The sequence below is a fragment of the Octopus bimaculoides genome, chromosome Z, assembly GCF_046866305.1.
Source record: "Octopus bimaculoides isolate indiv1 chromosome Z, ASM4686630v1, whole genome shotgun sequence".
NCBI lineage: Eukaryota > Metazoa > Mollusca > Cephalopoda > Octopoda > Octopodidae > Octopus > Octopus bimaculoides.
Window position 1 is genome coordinate 21,250,533 of NC_142944.1, and position 17,563 is coordinate 21,268,095.

At 33.2% G+C, this 17,563-nt stretch overlaps 1 protein-coding gene across 5 annotated transcripts in view; it reads left to right on the forward strand.

The window, feature by feature from the left end:
* The window catches only part of LOC106875634 (oxysterol-binding protein 1), a 208,765-nt gene extending 195,468 nt beyond the window's left edge, over positions 1–13,297 (forward strand). For all 5 annotated transcript variants that reach the window (XM_089364962.1, XM_089364963.1, XM_089364964.1 and 2 more), the window contains one exon: positions 7,269–13,297. In XM_089364962.1, coding sequence (XP_089221088.1) covers positions 7,269–7,447 — 179 coding nt within the window. In that variant the 3' untranslated portion in view covers positions 7,448–13,297. The remainder of the gene's footprint in view (positions 1–7,268) is intronic.
* Positions 13,298–17,563: the final 4,266 nt, after the last annotated feature.

Sequence of the window (17,563 nt, forward strand, 5' to 3'; positions counted from 1 at the left end):
AGGTCTGTGTATTACTATTCATAGGAATGGGTTTATAGAAATGTAAGTGTCTTTATATACTATCATTTATAGGAATGTGTTTTACACTTTCAGAGAGATTATTTCCCAAATCATATTAGAAATGAAATTTTCATCATACCTGTGTTTTGAAAGAAAAAAAAAACGAAGATCAAAACTTTTCTAAATGCTGCAATATGAAATTATTTGACATTTTTATCTTATTTAATAAGGTAAAATTGGCAACAGTAATTTGTACTAATTAGCAAGTAGGACAGAGAAAAATCATCACCAGTTGTGGCACTTGTATGAAATTCTTTGTACATTTTCTGATCTGAAGAACTAAACATGTGAGAAAAAAGAAAATTAATATTAGTTGTTTTGTCTTAAAATTATGTGATCTGAAGCTGCGATTAAATTATAAGGTCTTCTACAGAAATGATATTCTCATTTAACCTTTTAGCATTCAAACTGGCCATACCAGACCCAAATATTCTATCTGTTTTATGTTCAAACAGGCCAGATTTAGCCTCTCATACTTACCCTATGCAATGTCAGTCTAAAAAATAAGCAATCACATCATCAAAATCTTGAAGTTACGAGATAATGCATAATTACTTCAAAATAAAGTGGATAAATAAACATTACATTTGACAGAGTAATCCAAATACTAAAGGGTTTAAACCTTATTATTGAATCAATTTGAAAAAAAATTTTAATTTTCTAACTTCTGAATCAGCTGTTGAAAAGTAATCTAATAATGTTTTAGGGTAGACTGTAAGCCATATTTTAACTTCCTGTACATACTTCTTATCATTTTTTAAGTGTGCATTTTCCATGCTGCCAGCTGCCATTCCTGGTGCCAAAGTATTACATATTGCTTTTCAAGCAATGAACTTTATTCCACCAAGATTTCATATGAACCACTGAGCCATCACACTCTTCGTTCATGTGTGACATAAATTTCATCGTCATTATCATCATCGCTATTGCTTATATATATATATAACAACTAAGTAGCTAGTTAGAAAATCTCTATAAGAGATGATTGTAGTAACTGTACTGAGAAGTAATGTTTTTTATTACCATATCAATATGGCTGTTCCATAGGAGTCAATGTTACTACTGCTTTTAACACCAGGAGGAACCTTCTCCAGCTGGTTATCGGTACAATCTGCACCCGATTTATATATTGCAAGCAGACATTATAAATATATATTTACACACACATACGTTTGTATGTATGTTTATACACACCACACATATACATACATTCAAAGACAGTTGCCCAAAGTGTTACACAGTGGGACTGAACCCAAAACTGGACAGCTGCAAACCACATAGCCATGCCTGCACCTCATGGAAGTGTCTGTGTGTGTTTGAGTAAATGATACACACACCCACACAAACACACACATATGTAGAGCTTTAATTTAAAGAAATCAGAAACCACTTATGAAATGATATGCAAAATCCAAATTGTGTTAGAAAGTGTATTAAAATTTCTATACATTTAAGCTCAGCTTACACACACACACACACGCACATGAGTGTGTATATTTTCCATTATAGTTCTGTTAAAACAGAAACATTGGGTAAAGTAACTCATCTCTGTATTACCAACTTGTTTTCATCATTTTCCTATACTTATGACATCATGCTTAAAATAGATTAAAAGTTTGTTTTGTTTTGTCTCTTTTTGTGTGTGTGCGCGCGTGCGTGTATGTATGCGTTCGTTTTTATATCTCTATCTCCCCCACTACTGCCACCGCTGCCACCACCATAAATTCATTTTTAAAATATGTCTTGCATGGAAATGAAAATGTATTTTGCAAAGCAAGCCCCATCCTTTGTTGTTGTTGTTGTTGTTGCTGTAACTATTTGCTTAACAGTTAGTCATTTGTAAATATAAGTCACTAGTTGCCAGGTGTGATGAGCAACTTCTATAGCTTTACAATATTTTTGCTGGGACAGTAGTTTTTGTTTTTATGTAGTCATTTCATTTTGCCACTCTTTTCATTGTTCATTTGCCAGCCTGTAATGGTTTTCTTTGTACTTTTTAGTAATTCCTCTCTACAGAATTTGCCTATATATATATATATATATATAATTTCCATATGTTTTATACAATTTAACTGTGTTGTTGTAGTTGTTACAGTGTCTATTATTCTGTAGTTTTAGTTTCTGCTATAAATATGTCATTTACGTTTTAATCTTCCTTTTTTTTTTTTTTTGCCTGTTAAAAAAGAAAAAAAACGCCTATATCTTGAAAATTTACGCAAATTTTTCAATGGTTTGTTTATCCTGCAGGTTTTCTGCATGCAGTTCAAAACGTGTGTGTGTGTGTGTGTGTGTGTGTGAATGAGAGGTCTTGGATGAGAGTGCCAAACTAATTATTTCTCATGGGTTATATAATTTGTAAGGATAATTTTATTTTCCAAATAACAAAAATTATATTACCATGTTCCAGTGGAATTGTATTGTTGTCAAGGTAAACAACAAAATTTCTACTTTTGCAAAATAAAGCAGTAAATATAATGCTGTGTGTGTGTGTGTGTATTTTGGATGGTTGTTATAACTCTACTGCATATAACATATAATATACTATAGAAAAATAAAACAAAAGTCAGTATAATCGTGTGTATGTGTGTGTGTATTTTGAATGGCGAGCATGACTCTTTTGCACTTGACTAACACTCGTACAACACTAAAAGTTTGTGTTGTCAAAAATAACTTTGAAAAAAAGAAACAAGATAAACAGAGAGGCAAACCTTTGCCAAAGCAGAGATGATTTTTAAAATGAGAATATCTGAAATAAATTCGACTGCTCTTACAAACGAGAATACTAAAAACAAACCCAACTGCTCTCAAAAATTAAGTAAAAATAATCCAGAATCCTCGTCCGGTACCAGATCAATCTCAAAATCTAATCAGTTTGTGCCAATTATGAGGCCAAACATCCCTGAAAGTTTCATTCGAATTCGTCTAGTGGTTCTTGAGATATCTTGTCCACGGACAAACAAACAAACACAACTGAAAACAATACCTCCATCTTCGCTACAGTGGAGGTAATAAATAATTTTAAAATATTCCTTTCTACTATAACAGTAGTTCTCAACCAGGATTTATCCATATAAGAGTTTGTTCTTAAAATCCATGTGCAATAAATTGGTTACATTTCTACAATACACAAAATATTAAAATTTTTCTATACAATTCTTAATAATATTTAATTATGAAAAAAAATAATTAAAAAAAAAAACAGTAGAATCGACGTTACTACCATTTTTAACCCCAAGAGGAAGCCTTCTTAAAATTGGTAGTAACGTTGATTCATTCAGAACAGCCGTATTGAAGTGGCAACAAACATTACCTTGTTACTACTTGCATCTCTTATAGAGATTTTTCTAACTTGCTAATTTGCTTGTTACAGTAGAACACTTTTTTAAATACATTGAATTGTTAAGGGTGTCCAGTAGAGTAAAAGAGGAATCAGAGGGGTTCATAGGCAAGAAGTGGTTGAAAATCACTTGTATTGTAATCATAAGGCCTGAAATTTCCAAAGAGAGGTGGGGGTTTAGTCAATTACATGAACTCCCAGTGCTTGGTTAGTCCTTATTTGATCAACCCCCAAAAGGATGAAAGACAAAGTCTACCTCAGTGGAATTTTAACTGAGAATGTAAAGCTGGAAAATTAATCCTTTCTGCACAGGGCCTGAAATTATGGCAGAGGGGGTTAGTCAGTTACATCAACATCCCCAGTGCTCAACTGGTATTTATTTTATTTTATCATGAGTATGATTTTGCTGTCAAGAAAGAAGCAACAAAATTGTTAAGTTTTAGACTTTGCTAAGTTTTTAGCCAGCAAAGTAACATAACATGAGAATTTGACCAAAGAACAATCTCAACACAGTTTCTCTAATTTTATTGATTTTTTTTTAATTGCAGAAATGTTAATTAAACATTATTAATTTTTCTTGTTAAACATTTAAAGGTTCTGCAGGAAACTATGGAGAAGTTCCAATGGTTTATTAATCTTGCAGATCTTAATATTTACAGTTCAATGTGTGTGTGTGTGTATGTGGTGAGGAATTCAAAGCAATGCATTCACCATGGTTATGTAATTGCTAACATCAGTGCAAAAGGTAATTAATTCTTTCAGGGGTGGATGGCGGGTGGGGTGGGGGTGGGGGTAAAATAAAATAAATACCAGTTGAGCACTGGGGATTGATGTGACTGACTAACCCCTTCTGCATAATTAATTTCAGGCCCTGTGCAGAGAGAATTTTTTTCCAGCTTTACATTCTGAGTTAAAATTCCACTGAGGTAGACTTTGTCTTTCATGCACCAGGCTGCAGCCAAACTGCAGCAGTCTCCTTAATTTGTGAATACCTTCTCTGTCATGTACATTGGCAGAATCCAACAGAAACATTGAATCCTTAGATATAGTGATAACACAAATGACAATAGGACATTGAACTGCAGTGACTGTTTTTCAGCGGGTATTTGCTGTGATGGCTAGAGAAAACAACACCCTCCCCAAACACGTAGCTAGTCCTTCACTTAGTAGTTGCTCAGCATCTTGCACTGTAGATAAGTTCAACCAAATATGGTGATTTTATCACCCTGAAAAAGAAACCTGCATATTCAAATTGTCAACAGTGCTTATTATTCATTCTAAAGTTTACCAAGGGGTATACTGAAAGATTGCAGCAGTCACTGTATTTGTTAATTAAACAAATTAAATGTGCTAAATACTAGAGACAATCATAAACATTTGCAATGTTTGTTTTACATTCTTGCTATAGTCAGTAAAAGAAGAATCGGATCTAGTTCAAAACGGGGGCACCAGTTTTCATTTATGTTTTACGTAGTGTTTTTGGTACCGAAAGACTTTCAAACTTCGTATACTTATCTATTTTGTGTTATAGAACAGAAAAAAAATTTTGTATTCAAAGTTATTTCATGTAAAAAATTGTCTTATTTCGATAATTTCAACCAATCACTGACAAGTATTCAGCTGTTTATAGTTACTCCTTTGGCAGTTTAAGCGGTGTAAAGCGTATTTAATCTCCATTACTTCTGACATTTTGCAGAGAGGCAACACACATGTGTTCGTTTTCCTTCTAATATAATTTCGTTAACATCTGCCTGAACTGTATGTGTACAACATTTGCCCTAACCCTAACCCTTCCCTCAAAAACCAGGCCTTGTGCCTATAATAGAAAGGTTTATTAGCTACTGCCAATATGCTTCAGCCATTTTTTGACAAGGAAATAATAATTTTATCACCACCAGAATCGTTTGAAAATCGTTTGTTTACGTAGTCAGCACTTAATTTTTACAGCTGAATGGACGTCAGTCATTGGTTGAAATTACAGAAATACGACAACTTTAACATGAAATAAGTTGCAATATAATAATTTTTCTTAAGAAGACTAAGAGAAAAAGATGTTTTATATGACACATTCTACCAGTGTCCCAAGTTTCAAAGTGTTTCGTTAAGAAAATACTGGCGCCCCCGTTTTGAACTAGATCCGAAGAATCTAGTACACTTTAATTTTATTTCATGTAATTTATGAATGCAATGATGGCTGAAATATTTGGGTATACCTCATAGTAAACTTTGTGTGTTTGTATATATAAATTTGTAGAAAGAGGAACAGATTTTTTTTTTAAATTCAATTATGTTGCATTAAAAGTACAAATCTGACTATTTTTTAAAAGACTTTTAATTTTTTTATATTAGTTTTTTATGTTGGATTTAAAACATTATTGTTACTAAATTCAAATTGTTAATGAATTAATGAATTGAGAAATAATGAAAAACAAAAGATCATTAATAAAAAAGTTCAAATTTTAATATAGTGTGTGTATATATACATATACTCATATATTTGTACATATTAATGTATGTTTGCATGTGCGTATATATATATATATATATATATTTATATATACACACACACACACATACACATAAATACACACACAAACACGCATTAATATGTACAAATATATGAGTGTATATGCACATGCATACTCATGTACATGTCTGCGTGTGTGTGAATAAATTAGATACTTCATGTTTCAATGTTATATACTGTTCTACAGGATATATCTGCAGACTTTTAATGAACACTGCATATGTATGTATGCATGTGTATATATGTATACGCGTTTACATATTCACATATATTGATGCACGTGTGTGTATATACATATATATGTGCATACATATGTATATATCTGCACACACACACACACACAGATGGAAATACCTTGACTATATGTACATCTTTGTTGAAACCGAGAGAGTGGGGGTGGGGGAGATCAACAGGATTATTTCGTTATTTACATTCGACAGATATTTGTCCTCGTCTTGTTTGTTGTTAACACAACGTTTCGGCTGATATACCCTCCAGCCTTCTTCAGGTGTCTTGGGGGAATTTCAAACCTGGGTTCTCATTCCTAAGGTATGTTTTGATATTATTATTATTATTGTTATTGTTCAGGTTACTGCTTGGAATCGAACTTGAAGTCTTGGGGTTAGTAGCCCATGCTCTTAACCACTACACCATATGCCTGTGGGCATATGACATAGTGGTTAGTGGGTTACTAACCCCAAGATTCCAAGTTCGATTCCAAGCAGTGACCTGAACAATAATAATAATAATAATATCAAAAAAATACCTTAGGAATGAGAACCCAGGTTTGAAATTTCCTCAAGACACCTGAAGAAGGCTGGAGGGTATATCAGCCGAAACGTTGTGTTAACAACAAACAAGATGAGGACAAATATCCGTCAAATGTAAATAATGTACATAATTCCTCTTCTCTTAAATATAGGACTGTAGGATTATTTCAGTTGTGTGCTGGGATTCCAAGGACTAATTACTCTGTTTAAGTGTTCACAAAGACATCACATACAATTAATTCAGGCCTTAAATAAACACTTCTGTTTTTAATTAAGATGAATAAACAGTGAAAAAAAAAGAAAAAGAAAATGACTGATTCCTTTTCTGCTATTTATTATCTTTATTCATATAATTCAGTTAGCAGAAAGCAAACTCTCAATTTCAACAGTATTTTAATAAGAGCCATTTTAGTAAGAGACAAAAGCCAAGTTGCCTGTTGTTTGATTTTTATTTCTAATCAGTCATTTACAAAACAATTGTATGTTTTTTTTTATTTTCTTAATTTATTACAAATCTTATTAATTTTGGTCTTTTTTTTTCTTTTTTTTTTTGTCCACTCTTTTTCTTTTTCAGGTCGGGAATATGTTGGTTATGAACCAATTTGGTTTAAAAAAGAAACTGACAAGATAACCGGTAACCTGATCCACATGTATAAAGGAAATTATTGGGAATATAAAGATAAACAAGATTGGTCTATGTGTCCAGACATTTATTTGTCCTCAGAGGAGTTGGCAGCATTTAAAATCTCTTAAATTTTTAGAGTGACCACTACAAACTGCCCGATCAAACAATTGTGTCTAACAAAGATGACTTCTATTAAAGCTATTATAGAAGGAGTGAATGAGAAGGAAGCTTCATGGCTGAGTGAATGGACTAAATAAAACAATAATTAATATAACATTATAATATTTTTTTCTGGTACCCTCCCCTTCCTCCTACTTTTTTTGTTCGACAATAATTTTGGTGACTAAAACAGCGATATAGAGAACAAATACTCAGATGTATACAGTTTCTTCAAGCGAAAAACATTGGGCAGGTTTTTTTTCTTTTTCTTTTTCTTTTTTTTTTTTTTCTCTTTTTTCTCCCTCTTCTTTGCCATACCCCCTTTACTGACTTGTTAAAATTACCAGAGCTGTTAAAAAGGTCCTGAAATGTAAAAACCTTAATGATTTTTTGCCCTCCTAATTATTTTGTTAAGATTGAATCCTTTCAAAATATTATTATCATTATTATTATTATTATTATTTTATTTTATTATTTTTATTCTTCCCTTTTTGTGTTTGGGAGGTAATTTTTTTAGCCTACAACTGTGGCAAAAAAATCCAAACCTGATATTTTTACTGCAAACAAAATAAAGGAATGTTTCTAACAAAGCAGAACAAAAATAAAAGACAAAAAAAAAAATTTGCTATTTATAAGGATTCCTTATAATCTCTGTCCTACATCTACAATACTCACATAATTCTTAACATTTATCAAGATAATCCTATTATATAGTAAGTTGTTTCATTTCAACAAACATCCACCTACATACATATGCATAAGCACGTACATACACACACACACACACAAATGTACATTCACATTCACGCACACACAAAGTTCTCTGCGGCATGGAACATGATGCAGTTTTTAATTCCAAATGAGAAAATATCTACAAAATAATTAGCAACAAAGAATTACATCTAGTAAATATATACACACACATACATATATATATATATATATATATATATATATGTATGTGCGCATGCATGCACACACGAAGTTCTATGCGGCATGGAACATGATGCTGTTTTAAATTCCAAATAAGAAAATATCTACAAAATAATTAGCAACAAAGAATTACATCTAGTAAATATATATATATATATAAATATATAGAAATAAATATATATATATATATATATATATATATATATATATATATATATATATATAAATGTATGTGTGCATTTGTTGGTGTTTGTGTGTGTGTACGTGATGATTGTGTGTGTGTGTGTGTGTATGTATATATCAGAAACAGTCGGGATTTTTCTTTCTCTTGCCCTCCTTCTATTGATCACCTTTCAGTTACTAAATCAACCTGTGATATGTGAGTATAGCTTTGTTTTTGCTGCTACTAAATTTGTTGAGCATGCCTGACATACACAAATTGAACACTTCAAATAACCTAAGGAATGTAGTGTGTGTATGTGTGTGTGAAAGAGAGATAGAGAGTCAGAGACATGGTAGGGGAGGCTGGTCAGTGTTGTTGTAATGAAAGGTTAAACTAGACTGAAACCTAATTAATATTTCAGTAAGACTAACAGCTGATTTACCCAATCTCTTTGATCTGTGACACTAAAATAACCTTTTGGAAATGTGAAGCTGAGAATGGTCGGATCTTATCGGAGAATCAGTAGGAATTTAATTGATGAATGATTCATCATTAGACAAAGACCACTATTAACAATGATTTATAATGAGTGATTCATCATTAGACAAAGACCACCATTAACGGGGTAACAACTCTTGGTGCCACCTGTTGCCAATCTCAGTGCCAAACATTTTACTTGCATTACTTTGGATTTCATTTAAATAACTGGACAGTGTCAGACTATTTCTATGCAACCAGTTTCAAATGTGTAATCTGAAGAGGCTGCTTTGGTGTTATCACAACAAAATGATATGGAAATAACCGTTTCTCTTTTTTAAAGAAACAGTTCTTGCCAATTTCTAAGATGGTTGTGTGTGTGCATGTGCGAGTGTGTGTGTGTGTGTGTGTTTTATTCGATGGATTTCACCCCCTCCTTGTTGATCACTGTTCAAACCTCTTAGCCATTATTCTTCAGAGCCATATTCAGTCAAAGTTGGAAGTGTTTAAAACTCTGGAAGAAAGAGACAACAGCTGCAGCAAATGTTATGTATACTTACTAATACCTAGAATCACTATACAAAAATGTTTGGAATAAGAATTCGCAAATAAATAAAAAAAAAAAAAATCCCCAATTATTTCATTCTTTTTTTATTTAAGTTTTTGTTGTTTGTTTTTTTTTTTTTTAAGAGTTAAATTACACAGGATGGAAATAAAAGATTTTTATTTTTCTGCTGTTTTCAAATCCCATATTAATTTCATTCTGGATCTTTCTATTAACTTAATAAATGTACTTCTATGCAATTGAGACTTCTAGTAAAAGTTTGTTGCTTTGTAAAAAGAAAACAAAAAAGATTGCAAAAGTAATGAACTTTGTGTTTATAAGTTGCACATTTCATGAAAATCATTTTCTGTGAAAACTGTCCAAGATAGCTCATTTGCGGTTTTTGATGTTATTTCCCTTGTTTTACTTCTGGGCTCTTGAGAGTTACTTCCCTTATTTTACCGTTTAACGAAAAAAAAAAAGTGGAAAACATTGAGACCGATGTTAAGTTTTTGCAAAAGCCCCTCTACGCCATTTTTTTTTTTTTTTTTTTTTTTCTTGCGACATCAATCTTATTTCATAATTATATAAATTCAGACGTATATTGAAGCGGCTTAAAGGTACTTCCTAATGTCTGAATTTAAATCCACCCTGTGATTAATATCTTCCTGTACATAAAAGTATCAAAATAGCATACGATAATTAGTAACATCGTTTTTCTATTAAATATGTCAAAATCACGTGTTATATTTGCCAAAATCAATACCAGAATAGTTTGTGTAGCGAATAGTACTAAATTAAAGCTAACTAATTAGAAATAAAATACTCCTTGAGATTCTTTCATCAGAAACTGCTCCTACCTTTGATATTTTTGTGGCTTTTTTTTTCCTTCAGTCACCTAGTATTCTCTCGATTTATATACTTATATATATATATATACATACATACATGTGTGTATGTATATGCGCTTGCGCACACAGTGCAGAGGTCAAATGATTGTCAGTTGTACAAAATATGTTGAAGTACCTAGTTGCACTTCTAAACGTTAAGAGTTCAAATCCAGCCGAAGTTGACTTTGTTTTTCATCCATTCATGGTTAATGAAAGGCAAAGTGCCAAGGGAATGATCTAATCTACTGTATTTCTCCCTAAAGTACCCAGTCATGTACTTGGGTATTGATATATCTTCCTCAAATATATGGCATTGTACCAGTCATGTATTGAAGAATCAGTCTAATTGATTATATCTCTCACTATTATATACCATTCCACCTACATTAGAAACCATTATTGTTATTATTATTATTATTATTATTATTTGTCTTTGACCTAGGTTTATAGCATCATTCCACTGATTTGTTTTAATTTCTGAAATGGAATGGTCAAATTAAGAGAGTTCTTGTTTAATGAAGAATATAAGCCAATAAATTATATATAAACCTGTTGTAAATTTTTAATTGAAACCATTCTTAATATTTTAGTTGTTAAAAGAAATATTCTAAAGAATGGTCATTAAACTATTGCAGAATGCAAATACTTTCTGAGAAAGTTGTGAGGATTTTTATTTTCATTTTTTTCTTTTTCTGTTTTTTATTTAATTTAATTACATTTGAAATGGTAAGTTATTTCAATGATTTGCGATTTCATCTTTCAGCATAACAATTCTTCACATATACACATTCTTAAAAGCATATATATATATATATATATATATATATACACATACATACACATATTAACTTAAACAGGCAAATGATATTAGCAGTTTCATAAACTGGTTGTTCTACCAATGATCATACAAACATACATAGGCAATAACACACTCACATGCTAAACATACATACACATTCATGTACCCTTTACTTTCTTCTCATTAACTTTAATTTTAAAATGCTTTTTAAATTTAAAAAAAAATAAAAGTATTTGTCCTAATATGTAAAGCTTGATATGTTCATTCAATCATCAAGCATTATTATTATCATTATTATGGTGGTGAGCTGGCAGAATCATTAGCGCGCTGGATGAAATGCTTAGAAGTACTTCAATTAACGCTATATTCTGTGTTAGAATTCCGCCGAGGTCAACTTTACCTTTCATCCTTTCAGGGTCGATAAAATAAACACCAGTTGAATACTGGAGGCGATATAATCGATTTGTCCCCTCACCCAAAAAATTGCTGCCCTTGTGGCAAAATTTGAAATCATTATTATTATTATTATCAATATTATTATTACCTTATAATTTTTGATAATTTCTGTTTAGCTAATGAAATTGCAAAGTTTGCGAACATGAAGTTTTGAAAGAATTGGTCTCAGGTAACTACTTCTAGTGACCTCTGAACTTCCTTTTGTAACTGTTTCTTTGTCCTTGTTTTCAAAGCCAGCATTTGTAATTTCATTTGGAAATGAAATATTAAATCAAAAAAGATGAATTTCGATTCAGGTCAACAGTTATTTTACTACTTTAGATTAATAATTAGGAAGGAAAAAAAAAAAATCAAATAATGGGAGTTTCATTAAAACATATTTGAATGAAGGGAGAGTTATGAAAGAATAATGAAAAGTTGGTTGATACTGAGTTGTATTTGAGAATAATGTAGCAAAGTAGTTAAAACTCTTCAACAGCTTAGATGATATATATATATATATATATAATATATATATATGTGCTAGTCTGCTAGTGAAGGCTTTTTCCAACATTTCCCCACTCCCTACACATCTTTTGGTCATTTTGCTATATACATATACAGTGGCAGACTGGGTCTATAAATATTGGTTGCCAGGAGACTAAGGGGGCCCACCCGCAACTACAATGCTATCATTTTTTTTTTTTTGTTAAAAGTATTCTTTTCAACTGTCTACAAACACAGCCTGTCTGAAATGATTAATGCATTCTTCCAGGAGTTAATAAAAAATTCTCAAATTTGAGGGGATGGGCCCCCATGTGTAGATTCTAATGGCACAGGGGCCCACTTGCCATTGGGTAAGTTGGCAACCTGGCCAGTCCGCCTCTGTATATATATATATATATATATATATATATATATATATATATATATGTATACACATACTCACACACACTCACATATGTACATGTAGGCTTTGGCTTTACTTAAATTTTAAAATATGACTATATTAATTATAGTTGTTTTTTTTTTTATTAAAGTAATTCTGCTACTCTGAGCATAGGATGTACACACAACCACCATTATGGAAGTTGGATTAATTCATCATGTATACATATATATGTGTGTGTGTGTGTGTATATAGTCCATTAATATCAAAACAGTCTGCATATGTGGGTGTGTGTAGGCATGCATGGCTATGTGTCTGTGCATGCATGTATGTGTGAGTGTGTGCGTGTCTTAGTATATATATATACATGTATTCATATTTGATAAATCATTTCTATATACTTAGGAATGGCTTGGATTGTAATGCCTTGCGGACATTAGAAAATAAATAAATTAATAAAAGAAAAAAAAAAAAGCTATGTAACATATATTATAAAAGATTGGATAAAGTGTCTGGAGACTTGGAGAGTTTCAACAGTGTGAAATATTGCTGAATAATGTATCAATATGTAATAATTTAAGTGATGTTTTTATAGCTATTAATTGCATTCTCTCTGAACTGGATACAAGACTTTGAGGTAAATATGGAAACTGTTTGAAATAAAAATAACCTTTAATCTTTTCTAACAACTGAATTTGTTGCAATTTTATTGAAATTTCTTCTTCACTACAAGAGGTACATGTTTAGATCTTTGAAAAAAGAAAAAACTTCTAACCAAATAGAATATTTAGTGTAGCTTTAAAATTTCAGACTTTTTTCTCTCTCTCTCTCTCTCTCTCTTTCTCTCTCTCTCTCTCTCTCTCTCTCTCTCTCTCTCTCTCTCTCTCTCTCTTTCTCTCTCTCTCTCTCTCTCTCTCTCTCTCTCTCTCTCTCTCTCTCTGTGTATGAGATATAAAGAAAAGAAAACTATGTCCCGAGATATTTCTAATGTCTAAGAGGAGGAGTTATTTGTAAAATTACATGTTTTAACTTTATCTCTTGAAAGTATATTTATAACTAACTTAAAAGCTGCACCCCATGTGAACTTTTAGGCTAGCTTCTGTGGAGGGTTAATTGGGCCTGTGACCCAAAACTAAAGAATGCTAAATAGCATAACTATAATACATTTATAATGACTATATGCCTTGGTGGTGTTTGATCAGAGGTTAAGGATGGATGAGAATTAATTCTGTAATGCAATCATTCTATTGTTCCAGTCCCAAGTTGAATTCAAACTGTTGGCCAATTTGTTCCAATGTTCTGATCTTGATGTAAAATTAACAAAGCAGATGTCATTTATCTCTCCCTTGATCTCTGACATCATCAGACAAACGCCAACCAAGGTGATGTGAATCAGCTAAGCTTTACCTGCTAGAAATAGCCAACCAAATGCTTTTAAATCAAATCCCAATGCTGGATGTTCAAGAACCAAATGAAGGGCAGATTTTCAATATTGGGATCATCCTGATTCCAAACAGGTATAATATGTCTATGTAGAGTAAATGTAGGCTGAAATACAGGCGCCCCAGATGAAATGAAAAAATTTCACTTTTATTATTATAATGAAGTCTACAACTCCTTAAAGGCATTGTCATTATATTCCATACTGAGGTGGGCTGAACAGTTTGACAGAATCTGATGAGTTAGAGGACTGCATCATGCTCAAATGCCTGCTTTGGCATTGTTTCTATGGCTGGATGCCCTTTCTAATGCCAACCACTTTACAGTATGTACTGTGTACTTTTTTTTTTTCATGCTACAGCACAACACAGAGGAGGTAGTGAGAAAGGATCTACAGACATTGAGACTCACAAAAGGGGATGACAGGAGACTGAGACTCCTGGCTGTTTGCTGTGCTTGAAAAGACATGTCAAGCTAAGTAAAAGCATGGTTGCCCTTGCACACAGGCTCATCCCTTGCAACCCTCTCCAGCTGGGCATCCCTAATCTTGTGAACTTGTAGATACTGGTGCCACATAAAAAGCACCCATACTGGTGTTGTATAAAAGCACCCAGTGCACTGTGTAAAGTGGTTGGCATTAGGAATGGCAACCCAGCTGTAGAAACCTTGCCAAAACAGACATGGAGCCTGAACAGCCCTTCAGCTGGTCAGCTCCTGTCAAACTGTCTAACTCATGCCAACATGGAAAACGAATGTTAAATGATGATGACTATTTTTCACCTAGGTGGCGAGCTGGTAGAAACTTTAGCACACCGGGCGAAATACTTAACGGTATTTCGTCTGCCATTACATTCTGAGTTCAAATTCCGCCAAGGTAAACTTTGCCTTTCATCTTTTTGGGGGTCGATAAATTAAGTACCAGTTGCATACTGGGGTTGATCTTATTGACTGGCTCCCCTCCCCAAAAGTTTCAAGCTTTGTGCCTGGAGTATAAAAGTATATTTCACTTAGTTTGTTCAATGTCATCAAATGACTTATTGTTGAATGTATGTATGATCCCAAACAGGAATTGTACTAGAAGCCTTTTATCTCTGAGCTAAGATCAGTAGCTAAATGAATAACAATAATTTCAAATTTTGACTCAAGGCCAACAATTTTGGGTATGGCATAGACCAATTGCATCAAGCCCACCCCCTTCCCCCTGGTGCTCAATTGGTACTTATTTTATTGACCCCCGACCGCTGCCCCCCCCCCCCCCAAAGAATCTTTTCAGCAGCGGACACAAGGCTCGAAATTTTTTAGGGGTTGGATATAGTTGATGAAATCAACCGCAGTAATCAACTGATACATACTTCATTGACCCCAAAAGGATGCAATGTAAGTTGATCTCTGTGGAAATTGAAGTCAGAACATAGAGACAGATGAAATAGCTTCAAATTTTGGTACAAGGCTAGCAGTTTTGAGGGAAGGGGTTAGTTGATATCATTGTACATGACTTTTTTTTTATTTTATTGACCCTAAATGAAAGGCAGAACTCAGAATACAAAGCCAGAAAAAATGCTGCTAAGCATTTTGTCTGGCATGCTAACGATTCTGCCAGCTTTTGGGGGAGGAGACGAGTTGATTACATTGACCCCAGTGCTTCACTAATACTTTATTGACACCAAAAGCATGAAAGGCAAAATCGACCATGGCAGAATTTGAACTCAGAATGTACAGACAGATGAAATGCCACTAAGTATTTTGCCAAACTTGCTAACAATTCTGCCAGCTCACCGCCTTCCAATAATAATAATAATAATAATAATACTGATGAGTTTTACATGTGCAGTATTCAAGCTCACTTTAATAATATTATTAGTTCAGAAATTGAGTTTCAAATCCAATCTGTGACCATCCCCATGATCATGTATTCTTATCTGGTAAAATGACATCTGGTGGTAAGTGGGAGAGATATTTTGTACATTTTCTCATGGTAGAAATTGTAATAATGGTAGAACAATGTTCTATTAACCCTTCAGCATTTAAGCCAACCATATTTCCCCTAAAAATTCTACCTGTTCAAATTGGCCAGGTCTGGCCTCTTACACCTACCCTACAATGTCATTCAAAAACTAAGCAATCATACCATCGAAAAGTCGAGCCTATGAGATAATGCATGGCTAATTCAAAGCAAGGTAAATAAATAAACATTAAATTTGACAGAGTAATCAAACTGCTAACGAGAATTGATGAAATCACCAATTAACGTACAAGTTTCTTCTTTTTAATGTTAGAAACAAAGTAATATGAAGAGAATCTATATCAGGTATTTGAAGTACATGATGTTGCTTGGACTTGGTACTTTGTTTTCATCAATATTAATGCGTCCAGACATTTATGAATACATCAACACATTTATATAGAAAACACATATGTTATTGGTGTATGTGTGTTAGTCTAATGATGTGTAAACCAGTAAAATGTCCCTTAATTTTGATTTTTTTTTCACTACTGAAGAATTGTGTGTTTGGTACAGTTTGCTTATCAAAAGTTGTTTTGTAGACACAGGTGTAACTACGTGGTAAGAAACATGCTTCCCAACCACATGGTTCTGGGTTCAGTCCCACTGCATGGCACCTTGGGCAAATGTCTTCTACTATAGCCTCAGGCCAACCAAAGCCTTGTGAGTGGATTTGGTAGTCAAAAACTGAAAGAAGCTCATTGTATATATATGTAAGAGACGACCGTGCGAACTCAAAAGGAGAAATGGTGACGAATGGAAGAACAGAACTCCTTTTATTTAAACGCGTCACACGGTCGAACATACAATATTATATATCAATGGATGATATACGTGATATGTTATGCGACGATAACATAGATGACCAGTAATGAAAGACCACAACTGTATTAGATGAATAACAGAGATATTTATTGTAGCGTTAAAGATGTATGTCTGTGTGAGAGTGTGAATGCGACATATAAGAACATAATCAAAGACAGGCCGTCATACAAAGAAAAGTGTGTATGTGAATGATACATGTGTGTATGAGTGTTTACAGCAGATAGAAAGAGAGTCAATAACACGTGAGCAATTATACCAGATCGTTAGTACACTATAGGAAAAGTTCTGTATGTGAAAGTGAGGAGAGGCTGAGTGTGGCAGAGCTTATCACTAGTTGTGTTTTGGCTTCGATGCCAGGGCCGTGATTCTTGTTATACAGATGTTCATCGCTGGCTGAGAATTTCTTGTCTGTTTAAGAACTCTTGTCTGTTTATTTACCGTGGTGAAGCTGAGTCACCTAACAGAATCGAAGAGAGAGATGTGCCGCGGAGGTTTGGTTTGGTGTACATAGTAATTCGTTTTGACGCTGGTTAGTAGTAATCGTAGATTCGTGTTGGTCATGATGATGATGCTGGATAGTAGTAGTAGACTCTTGTTGCTGATGTGGCGACGGTGGTGGTCATCGTGGCTGGACGAAGCTGCTGAAGTGGTCGCTGGCTGCTGCTGCTGTCGTGTGGTACACGGAACA